General features: G+C 46.9%; 1 protein-coding gene across 5 annotated transcripts in view; it reads right to left on the bottom strand.

The window, feature by feature from the left end:
* Positions 1 to 14,379, bottom strand: part of XPNPEP1 (X-prolyl aminopeptidase 1) — a 58,813-nt gene that overhangs the window by 25,865 nt on the left and 18,569 nt on the right. For 4 of the 5 annotated variants that reach the window (XM_042908271.1, XM_042908272.1, XM_042908275.1 and 1 more), the window contains 3 exons: positions 14,229 to 14,353; positions 2,887 to 2,950; positions 1,383 to 1,487 (listed from right to left, as the gene is read on the bottom strand). In XM_042908271.1, the coding sequence (XP_042764205.1) occupies positions 1,383 to 1,487; positions 2,887 to 2,950; positions 14,229 to 14,353 (294 nt within the window). Of the gene's footprint in view, positions 1 to 1,382; positions 1,488 to 2,886; positions 2,951 to 10,029; positions 10,096 to 12,248; positions 12,369 to 13,724; positions 13,862 to 14,228; positions 14,354 to 14,379 lie in introns of those variants that run through there. The other variant, XM_042908276.1, reaches the window with a different exon arrangement.

The raw sequence follows: 14,379 nt of genomic DNA on the forward strand, positions 1-14,379 counted from the left end.
ATGCGTGCTTCTTAACTGATGAGATTTTTACTAAAAACTTAACAGCTTGGTGAAATACATGTATATTTAGAGTGAAAGTTCATATATTCTAAACCAGTACTTATCTTCACTATTTTCCCTACGGACTGCTGATAACCACATAACCACAGAGGGGAAGTTCAAAGATTTATAAAGAAATGAGCTCACGAACTTCAATTCCAAAAACTGCCTAAAAGCTGGCACTAAGCTGTTATTTTGCTATTTGATTCTTGGCTATTTTTTTCCCAAACCACTAAAAAGCCACTTACTAACGAAGTTTCTTTTAATGCCCCTCGTATGACTTTTATAGGATGAAGTCATGCTATTTCCTAGCAGACAGATATCTGGCAAAACCCCAGGGATGAATCACTCCCCAACCAAACCCACCAGAATTTCCCTATGCAGGAGAAATGCCTGAGGAAAGAGGGGCTCAGGCAAACTAGAGACAGACTTGGAAAGAAGGAAGATTCATTCCCCAGGGAAACCAAATACCTACTTGAAGGAATGAGCAGAATTTGCTCCTCTGACACTGTGCCCCCCGCAAAGTGCTAACAGACCTGACAGCTGGAGATGTGGGCTCCAAGGAGAGATGCCCATACCCCAGGGGTACACTGACTGATCCACCAGGGTGCAAACAGAAAATTTTAGGAGGTCTATTTGTATTCATTTTTTCTAAAAAACAAAGAAATTAATTTTTGTTCACATTTGAAATGCAGATGGACAGCAGCATGTATATCTAAACACATAAACAAATATACATATATGTTGAGGGTGCATGAGCCATTAACGGAGGCATGCGATCAGAAAGTTTAAAGGTCACTAGCCTGTTCATTTATAACAGCCCCACAGCCCCGAATGCATGCTTGTGTGTGTGTATGTGCATGTAAATGTGAGAGAAAGAGGGTTTTCTGGTGCCATGACCTGGATGGTGTCCCCCAAATTCACATGTTGAAGCCCCAACCTCAATGTGACTGTATCTGGACAGAAGGATTTTAGGAGGTAATTAAGATTAAATGAAGTCAAAAAGGTGGAATTCTAATCTGATAGGATTGGTGGCCCTTTAAAAAGAAGAAAAGAGATCTATCTCTCTGCCGTGTGAGGACACAGTGAGAAGGCAGCCGTCTGCAAATCAGGAGGAGGGCTGACACCAGAACCTGACTATACTGACACCCTGATCTTAGACTTCCAGCCTTCGGAACTGAGAAAACAAACTTGTGCTGTTTAGGCCACCTCGTCTCTGGTATTTTGTTATGGCAGCCAAAGCTGACTAAGATACCCTCAAAAGGGTCCATGACCTCATAAAACCCTAGGGTCCCTTCCCAAAGCTGGCCAACTGAAGTTGGGCTGGCCATGTCTCTACACACCCATCTTCATGAGCGTCCAGTTGCTGTCCATCTGCTTGGCAGCCTGGAGAAAGTAACGTCCGTCGGTCCACATGGCCGCATGCTCTTCCGTAATGATGGCTGTGCCTGCAGCAGGGGAGTAAACAAACAAAAGAGAAACGTTTCTGACAACCACGCAGAAGCTGCACACGGTGGTGGAAGGCAGGCAAGCACAGTGAGCCCTGGGGCCCAGCCTCCCACCACCCCTCACTCCAGCGGCGCAGATGGGCCTTTGACTCCAGAGAAAGCTCCAGGCAAAAGAACACAAAGCCACTGAGAACAAGCTGTGGGCCAAGCTCTGAAGGCTGCCTGAGGCCTGGTCCCTGCACAGTACCCCATTTGCACAGCTCGAGTCAAGGCCAACAGAACAGAGGACTGTGCACCTATGGTCAAAATGGCCTCATAATCAACAACATGGAGGTGAAAACGATTCCAGCACAGTGATCTGCTCTACTCCAGAGGAATGGTCTCACCTTTTCTGCGAAACCCACTGGACTCTACATATTCACGGTGACTCACTGGTCACCAGCAGGGGTTGATATCTCCCACCCCTACCTGCCCTCAGTTCCTACAGGCCTGGCAGAACTCAAGGCTTTCAGCAGAGGTGCCAGCCAAAAGCAATCCTAAGGGGCCAGCCAACACAAGCACATACACAAAAGGAAGTGGTTCTTGCCAAGTCTAACTAGCCTAATGATGGGAGTCTGAAGGGGGAAAAATCACCCTAAAACTCAAGGACAGGGCAGTTTTGGAAAAGTTAGGGCAGGGCACCAATGCAGCTCAATGTTCACCTTTATTATTTAAGTTTTTTAATGTTTATTTATTTTTGAGAGGGAGAGAGAGCCTAAGTGGGGGAGGGCCAGAGAGAGAGGCAGACACAGAATCCCAAGCAGGCTCCAGGCTCTGAGCTGTCAGCACAGAGCCTGACACGGGGCACAAACCCATGAACCGTGAGATAACGACCTGAGCCGAAGTCGGACACTTAACCGACTGAGCCACCCAGGTGTCCCCACCTTTATTATTTACACTGAAAGTGAAATTACCCAGAAGCCAAGCAAGCACTTGGAGAATTACACAGGACCAGCAAGCTAAGGTGAGGGTTCTGGGGTACAGTTAGTGACCATTACTTATAGAGTGCCGTTGACACAGGTATCTTCAGTTTAATTAATACAGTTTTCTGTACGTATATTATTTTCAATGAAAAGTTCAAAAACATTTTTTAAACGAAAATTATTTAAAACTGTAATAGCAAATAAATAAATAAATACAATAAAACTTTAATAGCAAAAGCGTAGAGAAAAGGGCCACTAAAGGCTGACCTTAGGGAACTGGGGGATGCTGGGAATTCACACCTTTCTGCAGAGGTTCAAGGGCGAGTGTCCGGCTTGCATTCTCTTTTGGGTCCTATCACAGGCTAAAGCCTGGCCCCGTCATTTTTGGGAAGTGAACAAAAGTACAGAAAGAACAGACAGAGAAGTTAGCAACTCACCCGCAGAGCCATCAAATCCAGAGACGAAGGCCCGCCGACAGTCACACGGAGCAATGTACTCGCTCTGGAAAACAAAAGGGAGGGCGGACTGGACCTCAACCAGTCACGGGCCAACTGCGCTCCACGTGCTCAGCTATGTGCGAGGCCCCGCAGGGACACGAAGGCTGGCGGACCTTCAAGGGACAGCCTAGCTAAAAAGTCAAACTGAACATGAAAAAAATTAGCGCGCCATCCAGAAGACCCCAATTAATTAAGGGCTAAAAGAGCTGCTCCTGCCAGCCTCCATTTCTTCTTCTGCAGAACAAAGACAGTCAGGATGAAACAGATCAAAACTGCTCTTTCCTCACTGAGATCTTGAAAAACAAACCAGTAGCCTTCTCCCTTCCTTGCCACTGGCATTTAGGCATCTGTTATTTTTCTGAAAAGAAAGGCTGAATTTCTGTTTTAGGCGCCAATAGTTCTCTCACTTAGATCTCTTTGGCATTGGCTTGTTTCTGAACTTCCTGAAGTGTGTGTTCTTCTCCAAGGTAGCAGCCCCAATCGCTCCCACGCAGACCCTGTCCCTTCCTGTTGGGGAATAAATGGAAACGCTTCCTCATATCCAGGAGGCTTCAGCAAAAGAAAACGTCATGTCCCAAACCAGGTCTTACCCATTCCCCTGCCTCTAAGCAGAAGGGGTTAGAGACTGTGGGACACAGAAGGTTCTCATTCCTGTGCAGAGGGCACAGGGCTGTGGCATGCCACTTCTGGTGACAGCCCATGACACACAGAGAACGAAGGAATCTCCCCAAGGTCACGCAAGTAGCAGAGGCAGGATTTGAACTTGGGCTCTGAAGCGCCAGGCCATGCTGCTCCCACGGGACACATTCTCCCTCTCCAGGATATAGCGAAGTGTGAAGACAGACTCTCTAAGCAGCTTGCCCACTCACAGGTCAACAGCACGGCCCAGATCTGGCACGCGCACCTCCACAGCTGCTGCTCCTTGTACCATTAGCAGGTTTCTCCCGAGCTAAAGGACCCGGCAGGGCTCAGAATGCTGAGGATGGAGAACGGGGCTGCCAGACCAAGGCGTTTTTAGGTCAACACGATGAAGGGGTGAGAAGCCGTCAATGTTCTGCTCCTGCCCCTTTCACCAGGGCAGCTGCAGTCACAGCCTCAAACCAGGCATAGGCACACTACCCACGGAGATGCCGGAGGGCCAGTGCAGAGAGCCGTGACAGGTCTAGGTCACACCTGGCCTCCAGCAGGCCCAGCTCTCTGCAACAAGTCTCACTGCGTCTCTCAGGCTCAGTTGTTCATTTCTAAAACAGGTCCCTTCACACCGCTGAAAGCAACACCAGGCGCATGTTTTATCCCCAAGCCATAGAGGAACACTTAACAGGCAGCACGAAGAATGCAGAAGGGAACGGCCGCCAGCAGCATTTATGAACTGGAGACTTCTCATTTGATTATAAACCCAGCAATCACTGGGTGCAAAACTAAAGGGAAGTAAAGCAAAAACGGAGGGTAGGGAGGAGTTCCCACCCTTCTCCTAGGATTGCTGTGAGGAACAGTAAGTTAATGTTTAAAACAGAAAACTCACCAGAAACCTGAGAGTGCTGCATATATGCAATGGAACAGATAGTATCAGTTTCTTCCTAAATGCTGAAAAAGCATCCAAGAGGCCGGGAAAACTAAGTAAACAAAAATAACTCTTATACTAAAAATCACAGTACACAATGGAGAAGACACAGGAGATGCTCCTGATGGATGAGGAGGGTCCCCTGCTTGAGGCTCATCCACCTGTGACACATAGTGAGATTGCCAGCAAAGGGCTGGCAGAGAAGGTATTGCTCATCTCGGCCCGGCTAGTCTCCACTCAGGGATCAGCTCTCGAGGAATGTCCCACCCCTACTGGGGCAAGCCCAAGAGGAGGGACAGGGCCTCTCAAAGCAGCTGCCCATTGGCAAAGGCAGGAGGCAGGTTTCTCCAAAAGGAGGTGGAATTAACGGCAGGTGGACATGTTTGGTTTGGGATCAAGATGAGGTCTGGGCAAAAATGTCTAGACATGACCTAAGTAGTCAACATGCCAGAAAGCCGTCACTGACCAAAGCTGTCACCTCCACACCAACAGGCTAGGCAGAGAGGCCAGACAAGCACTGGGCCTCCCACTCTTCCCCCAGCAATGAAGCTGGCAAAACCCAAGAACACTCTCCCCAGAGAACAGCAAAAGGTCTAAAACAAGCCAAAGCCTTAGCATACGGGGAAAAAGGCACAAGGAAGCACAGCTATCAGCTTTCTCTCCAAAACCACCATTTCTCTCCACCTGAGACCAGCATTCAATCCAAGCCTCCACCATCTCCCCGTGGACTACGAACCCTACAATCCATTCTTCACACACACAGAGTGAGCCTTCCAAAATGTCTGTATGCACCATGTTAGCACCCTGCTCAAAACTCACCATAGCTTCCCGTCATACTTAGGATAGAACCCAAACCGCAGCCCATCCCCAATGCACTGCTTGATCGGACCCTGCTGTCCTCTCAGAACTCCCCTCCACTCTCCCAGCCACCCGAGATGTTCAAGCCACCTCGCCTGCTTTCTGTATTTTGTACTTCCAAAGCTCATTCCTACTTCAGGGCCTTTGCACATGCTTTTCCTTGTGCCTATCAAAGTCCCTTTCTGATCGTGGCATGGCCAGCTCCTTCTCACCATTACACTGCAGATCAGATGTCACCTCCGCAGAGGGGCTTGCCTGGACTATCCAAAGTGGCCACCTGGCCTTTACCTCTCTGTATACCACGTTTTTCTAGATGCTTCTCTTCTTGAGCTTTTTTCATACCATTACGGTATTATCTTGCCCCAAAATACAAGTTGCATGAGATGGGGGTATTTGTCTTTGTTCATCACTGTCCCTGTCCCTATCATGGTATAGGTATAGGTAACCTATCATGGTATAGGTAACACACAGTAGGTCCTTAACCAACATGTGCTGAACAAATGAACAAGCAGAAGGAAACATGAACCTTTGTCCTTCAACCTAGTTAAAACCTTAGCCATCTCTTTGAAGATGTAAGAAGGGACACAACCCAAGAAATGCAGATAGCCTCTAGAAACTGGAAAAGGCAAGGAAATAAGATCTTCCTCTGGAGCCTCCAGAAAAAAAACATAGCCCTACTGACCCACTGTAGACTCCAGACCTCCAGAACTGAAAGATAATAGATTTGTATTATTGTAAGACACTAAGTTTGTGGTAATTTGTTACAGCGGCAGCAGGAAACTAATACATTATCAAGACGGAGGGATCATTAACTGGGGTTTCAAACTCATTAAATGTGTTAGGGTACAGGCAAGTAAACTAAACAAGTAAAGCAGGATAAGGAAGTGACTCTTCCAGAGAGAGCAGCTCTTCTCAGCTCTGAATTCTGTTATGCCGGAATGCAGGCCGCATGTTGCCAACCCTCAGTAATTCAGGAGAGGCTAAATATATGTGTTCATGAGAGATCACCCAACTTTTAAGTGTTGACATCTAATTCAAACAATGTAAATAATACACAGCCAAATAAGGCACATCTGTAAACCAGAAAAGAAGAAGAAAAAAAAAAAAAAAAAAAAAAAAGCCTTAGCCATCTCTCAAAATCCAGCTCAAATATGCCCTCTTCCACAAAGTTTTCTGACCCACTCCACTCAGAGACCTCCCACATCAGAATTTTACAGAAGCATCCACACTGACATTTGTCCATGCCCTGCCTTGGGTGATAACAGATACTAGTAGCTACATTTACTAAACCCCTACTATATTGCCAACAACTGTATTTCCATCTAGGACTTCATTTCCCATGCACCCTTGCATCTAAGTGGGCTCACATGAGTAGTTCTCATAAATGGAATGTGGGGTCGAGGTGATGTCTGGGTCAGGAGAGTAAAAACTGGGTGTGCCCTCTCCACACTCCTCCCCCTTCCACCAGCCGGAATGGTGGCATCAGAGGATGGAAAGAGCCTGGAGCTCCGAATCGCTCTCTTACTAGTGGAAGAAAGTCAGCCACCAACCAAGAACACCCATTCCAGACTGCTACATAAACAAGCGTTAAGGTTCCACAGTACCCGGCCACTGAAACGTTGAGATCTGTTACCATAGCTAGCATTACTCTAATTAATACAGTGGATAAAATCACTCTGTGATAAAAATCACTGCTCCACCCTAGGAGAGAGTCTGTTTAAGAAATACAAAACAGGAAGCCAACTCCAGGAAGAAGGGGAGTAGGACAGAGTTTAGGAAAATCTGATTCAAGTCTTCCAGAAGGAAGAACCATAAAAATAGCCAAAAACTCAAGTTGGCACAGTCACCTCTGACAGAACATGACCCTTCGATTAAACTACCCCCAGGAACAGAATATTAAGCCTTACAGATGGGAAGGATAAAGAATTTGGATTTCTTAAAGGCAGAGCTGGCACAGCTCTGGCCCCAACCAATGATTCTCCTGACGTGGGGCCAATGGCGCCCACAAATCCCAATGTTTGACTTAGATGGTACATGAAAGCATCCAGATTACCAGAAAGAATGGACAATTCCTCACCTCAAAAGTCTCCCTGGGCCCAAACTCATGATACCGCAACCCTTATTCTGGGTTTACAGAGAAAGAACCCCTCAGAGTTGCAGAGGACAGTGAGGACCAGACCCCTGGAGTGTCAGGTCCCCGTGTAATTACCCATTTGGGGTGCATTTTCTCTCTAGCACGGAACAGTGCATGGGTGTGTGTATTTGTGTTTTGGAAAGTACACAAAGGACAGAATTCAAGATTTTCCTTCATTCTCCAACACCCTCCCTTCCCCACCCGTAGGAGAAATTCCATCAACTCTGAATCTAGCCTGAAATGAAACAATTAGGAACAAGCGCCACAGAGAACAGCAGCCTCTCTATTACCGAGAAGGCTGCTGCAGCAGGTCACACACAAAGCCGAGCCTTCCTTCTTGTCCTCACAGTCCTGGCAAGGCCCCAGAGTCCCACTTAGCAGTCACCCCAACTCTGCCCCACCTCTCCACAGGAACCGAGAAAGGCACTCGGGACTTCTCATCTGCTTCTCTGGACAGCATCACAAACCCTCTCAGGTTCCAACCTTCCCAAACCCCTCTGCCATCTGCCTGTCAGGTCCACACTCAGTCTGTGTTCTATGGCTTCTCCTCCAATCCTTCCCCTCTTCTCTGCTCCTAAGGCCGGCATCACGTCCCAGCCCTCTGTATCCTGACTCTGGGATCCTGCAATGGCCTCCCAATGGCTTCTCAGTCTCCAGTATCTCCTTTCTCCAATCCATACTAACCCCTGGTCCTTCTCTTATTCAAAATCCCTCAATGGGTCCCGACTTGTCTGACAGAAGCCTCAATTCCTGACTCTCAGTTACTCATCCAGGGAGAAGCCATCCAATTCTGATATTCCGGGACCATTAGCAGGAGATGAAGGGCTGATGAGAGTCTGTTACATCACCTGCCGTTTGGCCAACCTCACTGCCATTCCCAAAGTTTAGCAACGAAGACAAGTTTATCAGGCCATTGGACCAGAAACAGCTTTATAATGACCAAAACCAAAAATCAAAAACCCAAACTGGCTGACGAACAGCACCCAGAACCAAGGTTATCAAGATAAACTTGGCCTGTCTTGGCTACAAGAAAATCCCCTGCTAGTAAACAGATAGATTATATTCTAACTCCAGGCAGAATAAAACAAACTGAAATACCAACAGTGCAAAGCTTGTCACACCCCTTACCCAGAAACTTTCAACTTTTAATTCAAATAACACTCATGGATCCAGTCTTTCACACACCTGAGGCCTCTCCCTGAGGTGAACTGTAAGGAGTCCTTTCTTTTTTTTCCTATTTTTTTTTTTTTTTTCTTTTTTAAGCAGGCTTCACACCCAGTGCAGAGCCCAATATGGGGCTTGAACTCTTGACCCTGAGATCAAGACCTGAGGTGAGAGCAAGAGTCAGACGCTTAACCAGCTGGGCCACCCAGGCGCCCCAAACTGTTAGGAATCTTTGGCTGGGGCTCTATGACGGCCTGTGAGACTCTCTCAGAGGAGAGACCCAATTTCAGACAACAGTGCTAGGGGACTGTGATGGTTAATTTTATGAGCCACTTGACTTCAGACCATCTCCAGATAGCTAGCTGGCAAGACATTATTTCTGGCTGTGTCTGTAAGGTGGTTCCTGGAAGAGATAACATTTGCGCCAGTATGCAGCACCTGGGTAGCTCAGCTGGTTGAATGTCCGACTCTTGGTTTCGGCTCAGGTCATGATCTCACAGTTCATGAGACTGAGCCCCACATCGGGCTCCAGGCTGAGAGCATGGAGCCTGCTTGGGATCCTCTCTCTCTCTCTCTCTCTCTCTCAAAATAAATAAACTTAAAAAAAAAATTTTGCATCGGTAGACGGACTAAAGATCATCCTACCAATGCAATCATCATCCAATCCACTGAGGGTCTGAAGAGATCAAAAGAGTAGAGGAAAGTCAAATTTGCTCCCTCGTTTGAGCGGAGGCATTCATCTTCTCCCGCCCTCGGACATCAGCATTCCTGATTCTCGGGCCTTTAACTCAGACAGGGACATTCAGCACTGGGTAACCACAAGCTGGGGGAAGCAGAACGCCAGTGGTGTGGTTCCAGCTCAAACCCAAAGGTCTGAGAACCAGGGGAACTACTGTGGGAGCCCTCCCTCATGATACGTCCCTCTACACACACGGACATCTCTATATAATTTTATTGGTTCCGTCTGGAGAAGCCAGACTGATCCAGGAACTCACAGAAGACCCCACACCAACTGCCATATAATGTGCTCCCACCGCAGGAACCAGCATCCTGCTCAATATGGAGATACAAGAGCAGCAACCAAATCAGTCCAGGGCAACTGCCTGATGCTTGAGACGCAGAAAATGAAAAATATCACTGGTGCGTCGGCACGGAATCCATGTGACGTGAAGCCCAAGTCCAGAGGCTAGAGCCTGGGACTGACTGGAGACAGGGAAGACCCATCAGAGGAGCCTGGACAGGAGGGGAAAGAAAGGACCTCCTCAGGGACAAGGCTAGAGTCTACCCTTCCTAAATGCTGGGGTGCCTGCTACCCGTATCTCCTACCAGGACTCAGGCTCAGGTTGTGTGGGGCCAAACTACTTACTCATCTAGCCCTTAGCCAACAGGAAACTTTGGTTCCCACGAAGGTGGTGAATCTTGTTAGTCCATTCTAGAGGACACAGGTGAAAGGAAGAATTGTCACCAACCCCCACCCTAAACTGCACCCACCTCCCCTGCCCCCCCCAACGTCTACTAAATCTAACAGTAACATACCCGCCACCCTGGCTTCCTCACATGCCACCCCCGTTCCGACTGAATCTTCTACTTCTCCTATACTCACATCTCGCACTCTCTCGCCTCCCTCTTCATCCACTTTTGCAGGCAGAACCCTAGTCTTCAGTGGCTTCCTCTCTCGACACAAGGATCTCCCTTTCCCCTCACCTCTTCAATCCAGTTCTAACCCATCATGGCATGAAAAGTGTTGTTGTGGATCAATGGAGCAAGGAATTCCATGGAACACTGAGTCCCTTACCCTACCCCTAAGATGACTGTGGGAAATCCATGGACATTTAATTTAAGTCTAGGAAATGCTGAATACTTCTTCCTCTCCTTAGAGTTGCACATTAAAGTGCAACTTTACAGTGCACATTAGCATCTAAAGGCCCCGGGAAGTCCTGCATTAAGAAACTGGTCAAATGGGCAAAGGACTCAAACAGACGTTTCTCCAAAAGAGACATACAGAGGGCCAAGAAACATATGAAAAGATGCTCAACATCACTAACCATCAGGAAAATGCAAATCAAAACCACAATGAAAAAAAAATGCAATATTACCTCGTATCTGTTAGGATTCCACTATAGGGGGGAAAAAAACAGAAAATAAGTGTTGGCAACCCTTGTGCACTGTTGGTGAAAATGTAAAATGGCACAGCCACCATGGAAAGCAGTATGGAGGCTCCTCAAAAAATGAGAATTACTGGGGCACCTGGCTTGCTCAGTCTGTAGAGCATGTCACCCTTGATCTTGGGGTCATGACTTCAATCCCACATTGGGGTTAAGAAGTTAAGAGTTTACTTAAAAAAAAAAAAAAAAAAAAAAAAACAAAACTAGGGGCACCTGACTTCAGCTCAGGTCACTAACTCACGGATCGTGAGTTTGAGCCTTGTGTTGGGTTCTGTGCTGACAGGTCAGAGCCTGGAGCCTGCTTTGGATTCTGTGTCTCTCTCTTTCTCTCTCTCTCTCTCTGTTCCCACTCCCCCACTCATCCTCTCTCTCTCTCTCAAAAATAAAGATTAAAAAAATTATAAAAAACAAAAAATAAATAGAATTACTATATGATCCAGAGATCCCACTTCTGGGTATATATCCAAAAGACCTGAAACTGTATCCCAAAGAGACATTTACACACCCATGTTCCCTGCATCATTCACAAAAGCCAAGAACTGGATGCAACCCAAATGTTCACGAACAGATGAAAAGATTTTTTTCAAATGTGGCATATAAAAACAAAATGTGGTATAGGGACACCTGGGTGGCTAAATCAGTTAAGCGTCCAACTCTTGATCTTGGCTGAGGTCATGATCTCGCGGTCCCTAGGTTCGAACGCCACACTGGGCTTTGTGCAGACAGTGTCGAACCTGCTTGGGATTCTGTCTTTCCTTATCTCTGCTCCTCCTCCACTTGTTCGTGTGTGCTCTCTCACTCACTCTCTCTCTCTCTCTCTCTCTCTCTCTCTCTGCTCCCTCAAAATAAAAATAAACTTTAAAAATAAGGTGGTATATACATACAATGAATTATCATTCAGCCTTTAGAAAGGAAATCCTATCATAAGCTACACCATGGATGAACCTAAAAAACATTATGCAAAGTGAAATAAGCCAGTCACAAAAAGACAATACTGTATGATTCCACTTACGGGAGGTATATAAAGTAGTCATCTCTTAGAAAGTAGAGTGGAGAGTGGTAAGTGTGAGTATTGGGAGGTGGGACTGGGGGGTTGTTCAATGGGTATAGAGTTTCAGTTCTGTAAGATGAAAAAGTTCTAGAGATCTATTACACAACAATGTGCATATAGTTAACCCACTGTACTGCATACTTGAAAATAGGATGATAAATTTTATGTTGAACTTTGTTATCGTAAAGATAGAAACTGTTTAGCTCATTTCACTATATTCTTAACCACTGAATACACTTTTTGCAGAACACCTTATGAGACACAACAGGAATACTACAGAATACTGTTTGGGGAATACCGCTCTAAACATCAAAGTACACCGAACTGCATGCTGTTGCCTCTAATTATCCAATCCCTTTGGTTATTTACTTCAGCCCTTCATTGGTTCCTGAGGCCAGGAAATCTTATGTTTCCAGGCAGGGGTCCAATCTTCATGCTGTCCCAGGTTAACACTGGCCTGATATTGTCACAACCATGTGGTCTGGCACCCTTGAGGAGGGGCAGAAAAGCGGCCAGTTAAAGTGAACATCTTTTGAGAACTTTGCTCAACTTACAGTAATACTCTTTTGTGCCACCCCTCCATCATGATAGACCCTTATCAGTCATCATCAGTCATGTCTGTACCACATGCCATACCACACGTGTGTGTACACACACACACACACACACACACACACACACACCCACACCCCAATGATAAACACCAAGCTACTATGCTAATCAAGTTCTCAACCAGGACTCTGGACTTGGGATTAAGGTTCTAGCTCAATCTGGTATCTTGAAAGTAAAAGATCAAAAGATATAAATGTGGGAACTATTGGTTGGTCCCTGTTTACTGTCTACCATGTTCCCTAAGAAAGGGAGAAACTGATCTATGGCAAGAACTGAAACCCTTCCCATCTCGGTTGTTCTTGGCCAGCTGCATTCCTGCCCTCAGGTTCCACGAGCCGCCCCATCTGAGGCCCTGACATCGCACAACTCCAGAGACCACCGTTCACAACCTAGAGTTCTGCCAGCGCAGTGGCCCTGCCCATAAACCCTTATAAAGCCTTTTATTGCTCAAAGGACCTCAGGGCGGTTTCTGTTACCTGCCCCTGAGGGATCAGAGAGCACCAGCTGTATTCCCACTATCGCTTATTACCTGCCTGGGCTTCTGCCAGGGGCACTTGCCATGTTGTTTCTCAAAAGCACTCCAACCTTCCCTGCCCTGCTCCTCGGCCTTTGCTCCCACTAATCTTCCTGCCTAGAACCCTCTCCGTCCTTCCTCTATTTATCCAACTCTACCCATCCTTCAACATCCAGTTCAAATGCCTTCCCTGCTCATAAAGCCCTCAGTCATCTTTCCCTCTCAACCCTAAACTTGCAAAGCGCCTTGCCCATATTTTCTTGATGGCATTTCCACATTCCACCTTGTAATACAGACACATGTGTATGTATCTTTACTCCATTACTCAACCGTATGTTCTTGGGAGCAGGACCATTCTAATCTTTGTGTCACATACCACACCTAAGGCAGTGCCTCGCACGTAAGCAAAGGTTATAAAAAATATATATGTATAGATGACTCTATGGCAGAACAGTACTTTGTATACTGTCTCATCTCTCTACTAAACCATCAGCGTAGTGAGGGCAGGAATTCAATATTAAATTCATCTCTGTAACCCTGCAGGACCATGACCATGGTACAGGCATTCCAACACTTGCTGACTGAATGACCTAAAAGAGTAGATACTAGAATGCTTTCACCCCCTGCCCTTCAGCCCCACCACATGCAATCTCCACCTCTCCAAACCCGATTCTCCCATATTTAGCTCACCAGTGTTTTCAGAGGTAAAGGTCACTTACTGAGTTACTTCCATCAAAGGTAGTGGTTGCGGGGGGAAGGAGGGTGTTATTCAGAACTACCCTTAAAACCTGCTAGGGTAGAGATCCGTGACAACTTTCTGGCTGCTCTTCTGGCCATGTCAGAGGGACAGGACAGTCTGCATGGGGAGAGGAGAAGGGAGGCAGAACAGACAATTCTGCTAGGGATAGGGTGTGGCAGAGGAGAGGAGGTTAGGTGTGTCAGCAAAAGAAAGGTCCAGATCTCTGCCCCTTCATTTGTCCATTAATGCTTCCACAAGTTATTAAAAGCTGGCTATATTCACTGGAAATAAGGAAGCCAGGGCCAAAGCAACAAGCATTCAGTGAGACCCTACTAGACACAGGTCCCTGGTGCCAAGCCCTGGAGGACACACTCGGTTGTGGACTGACAGCTAGAATCCTACAAACACACTGGGGGTGGAGGAAAAGAATGACAACAGAGGACAGGCTGATGAGATCCAACCCTGGCCCATCTCCACTTAGTACCTGGTGGGCGTCTCCTGATGGGATGATGTAGGCCTGGATCGGTTCTGTCACATACTCCGTGTTCCTCATGGCTTGTCTCAGCTGCCGAAGCAGCTCTGAGGTTACCTTTGGAGCCATTCTGCCGTCTGCAACAACAGGAGAGTTTGTTCCA

This window comes from Panthera leo, chromosome D2 (genome assembly GCF_018350215.1).
Source record: "Panthera leo isolate Ple1 chromosome D2, P.leo_Ple1_pat1.1, whole genome shotgun sequence".
In the NCBI taxonomy this organism is placed as follows: Eukaryota; Metazoa; Chordata; class Mammalia; order Carnivora; family Felidae; genus Panthera; species Panthera leo.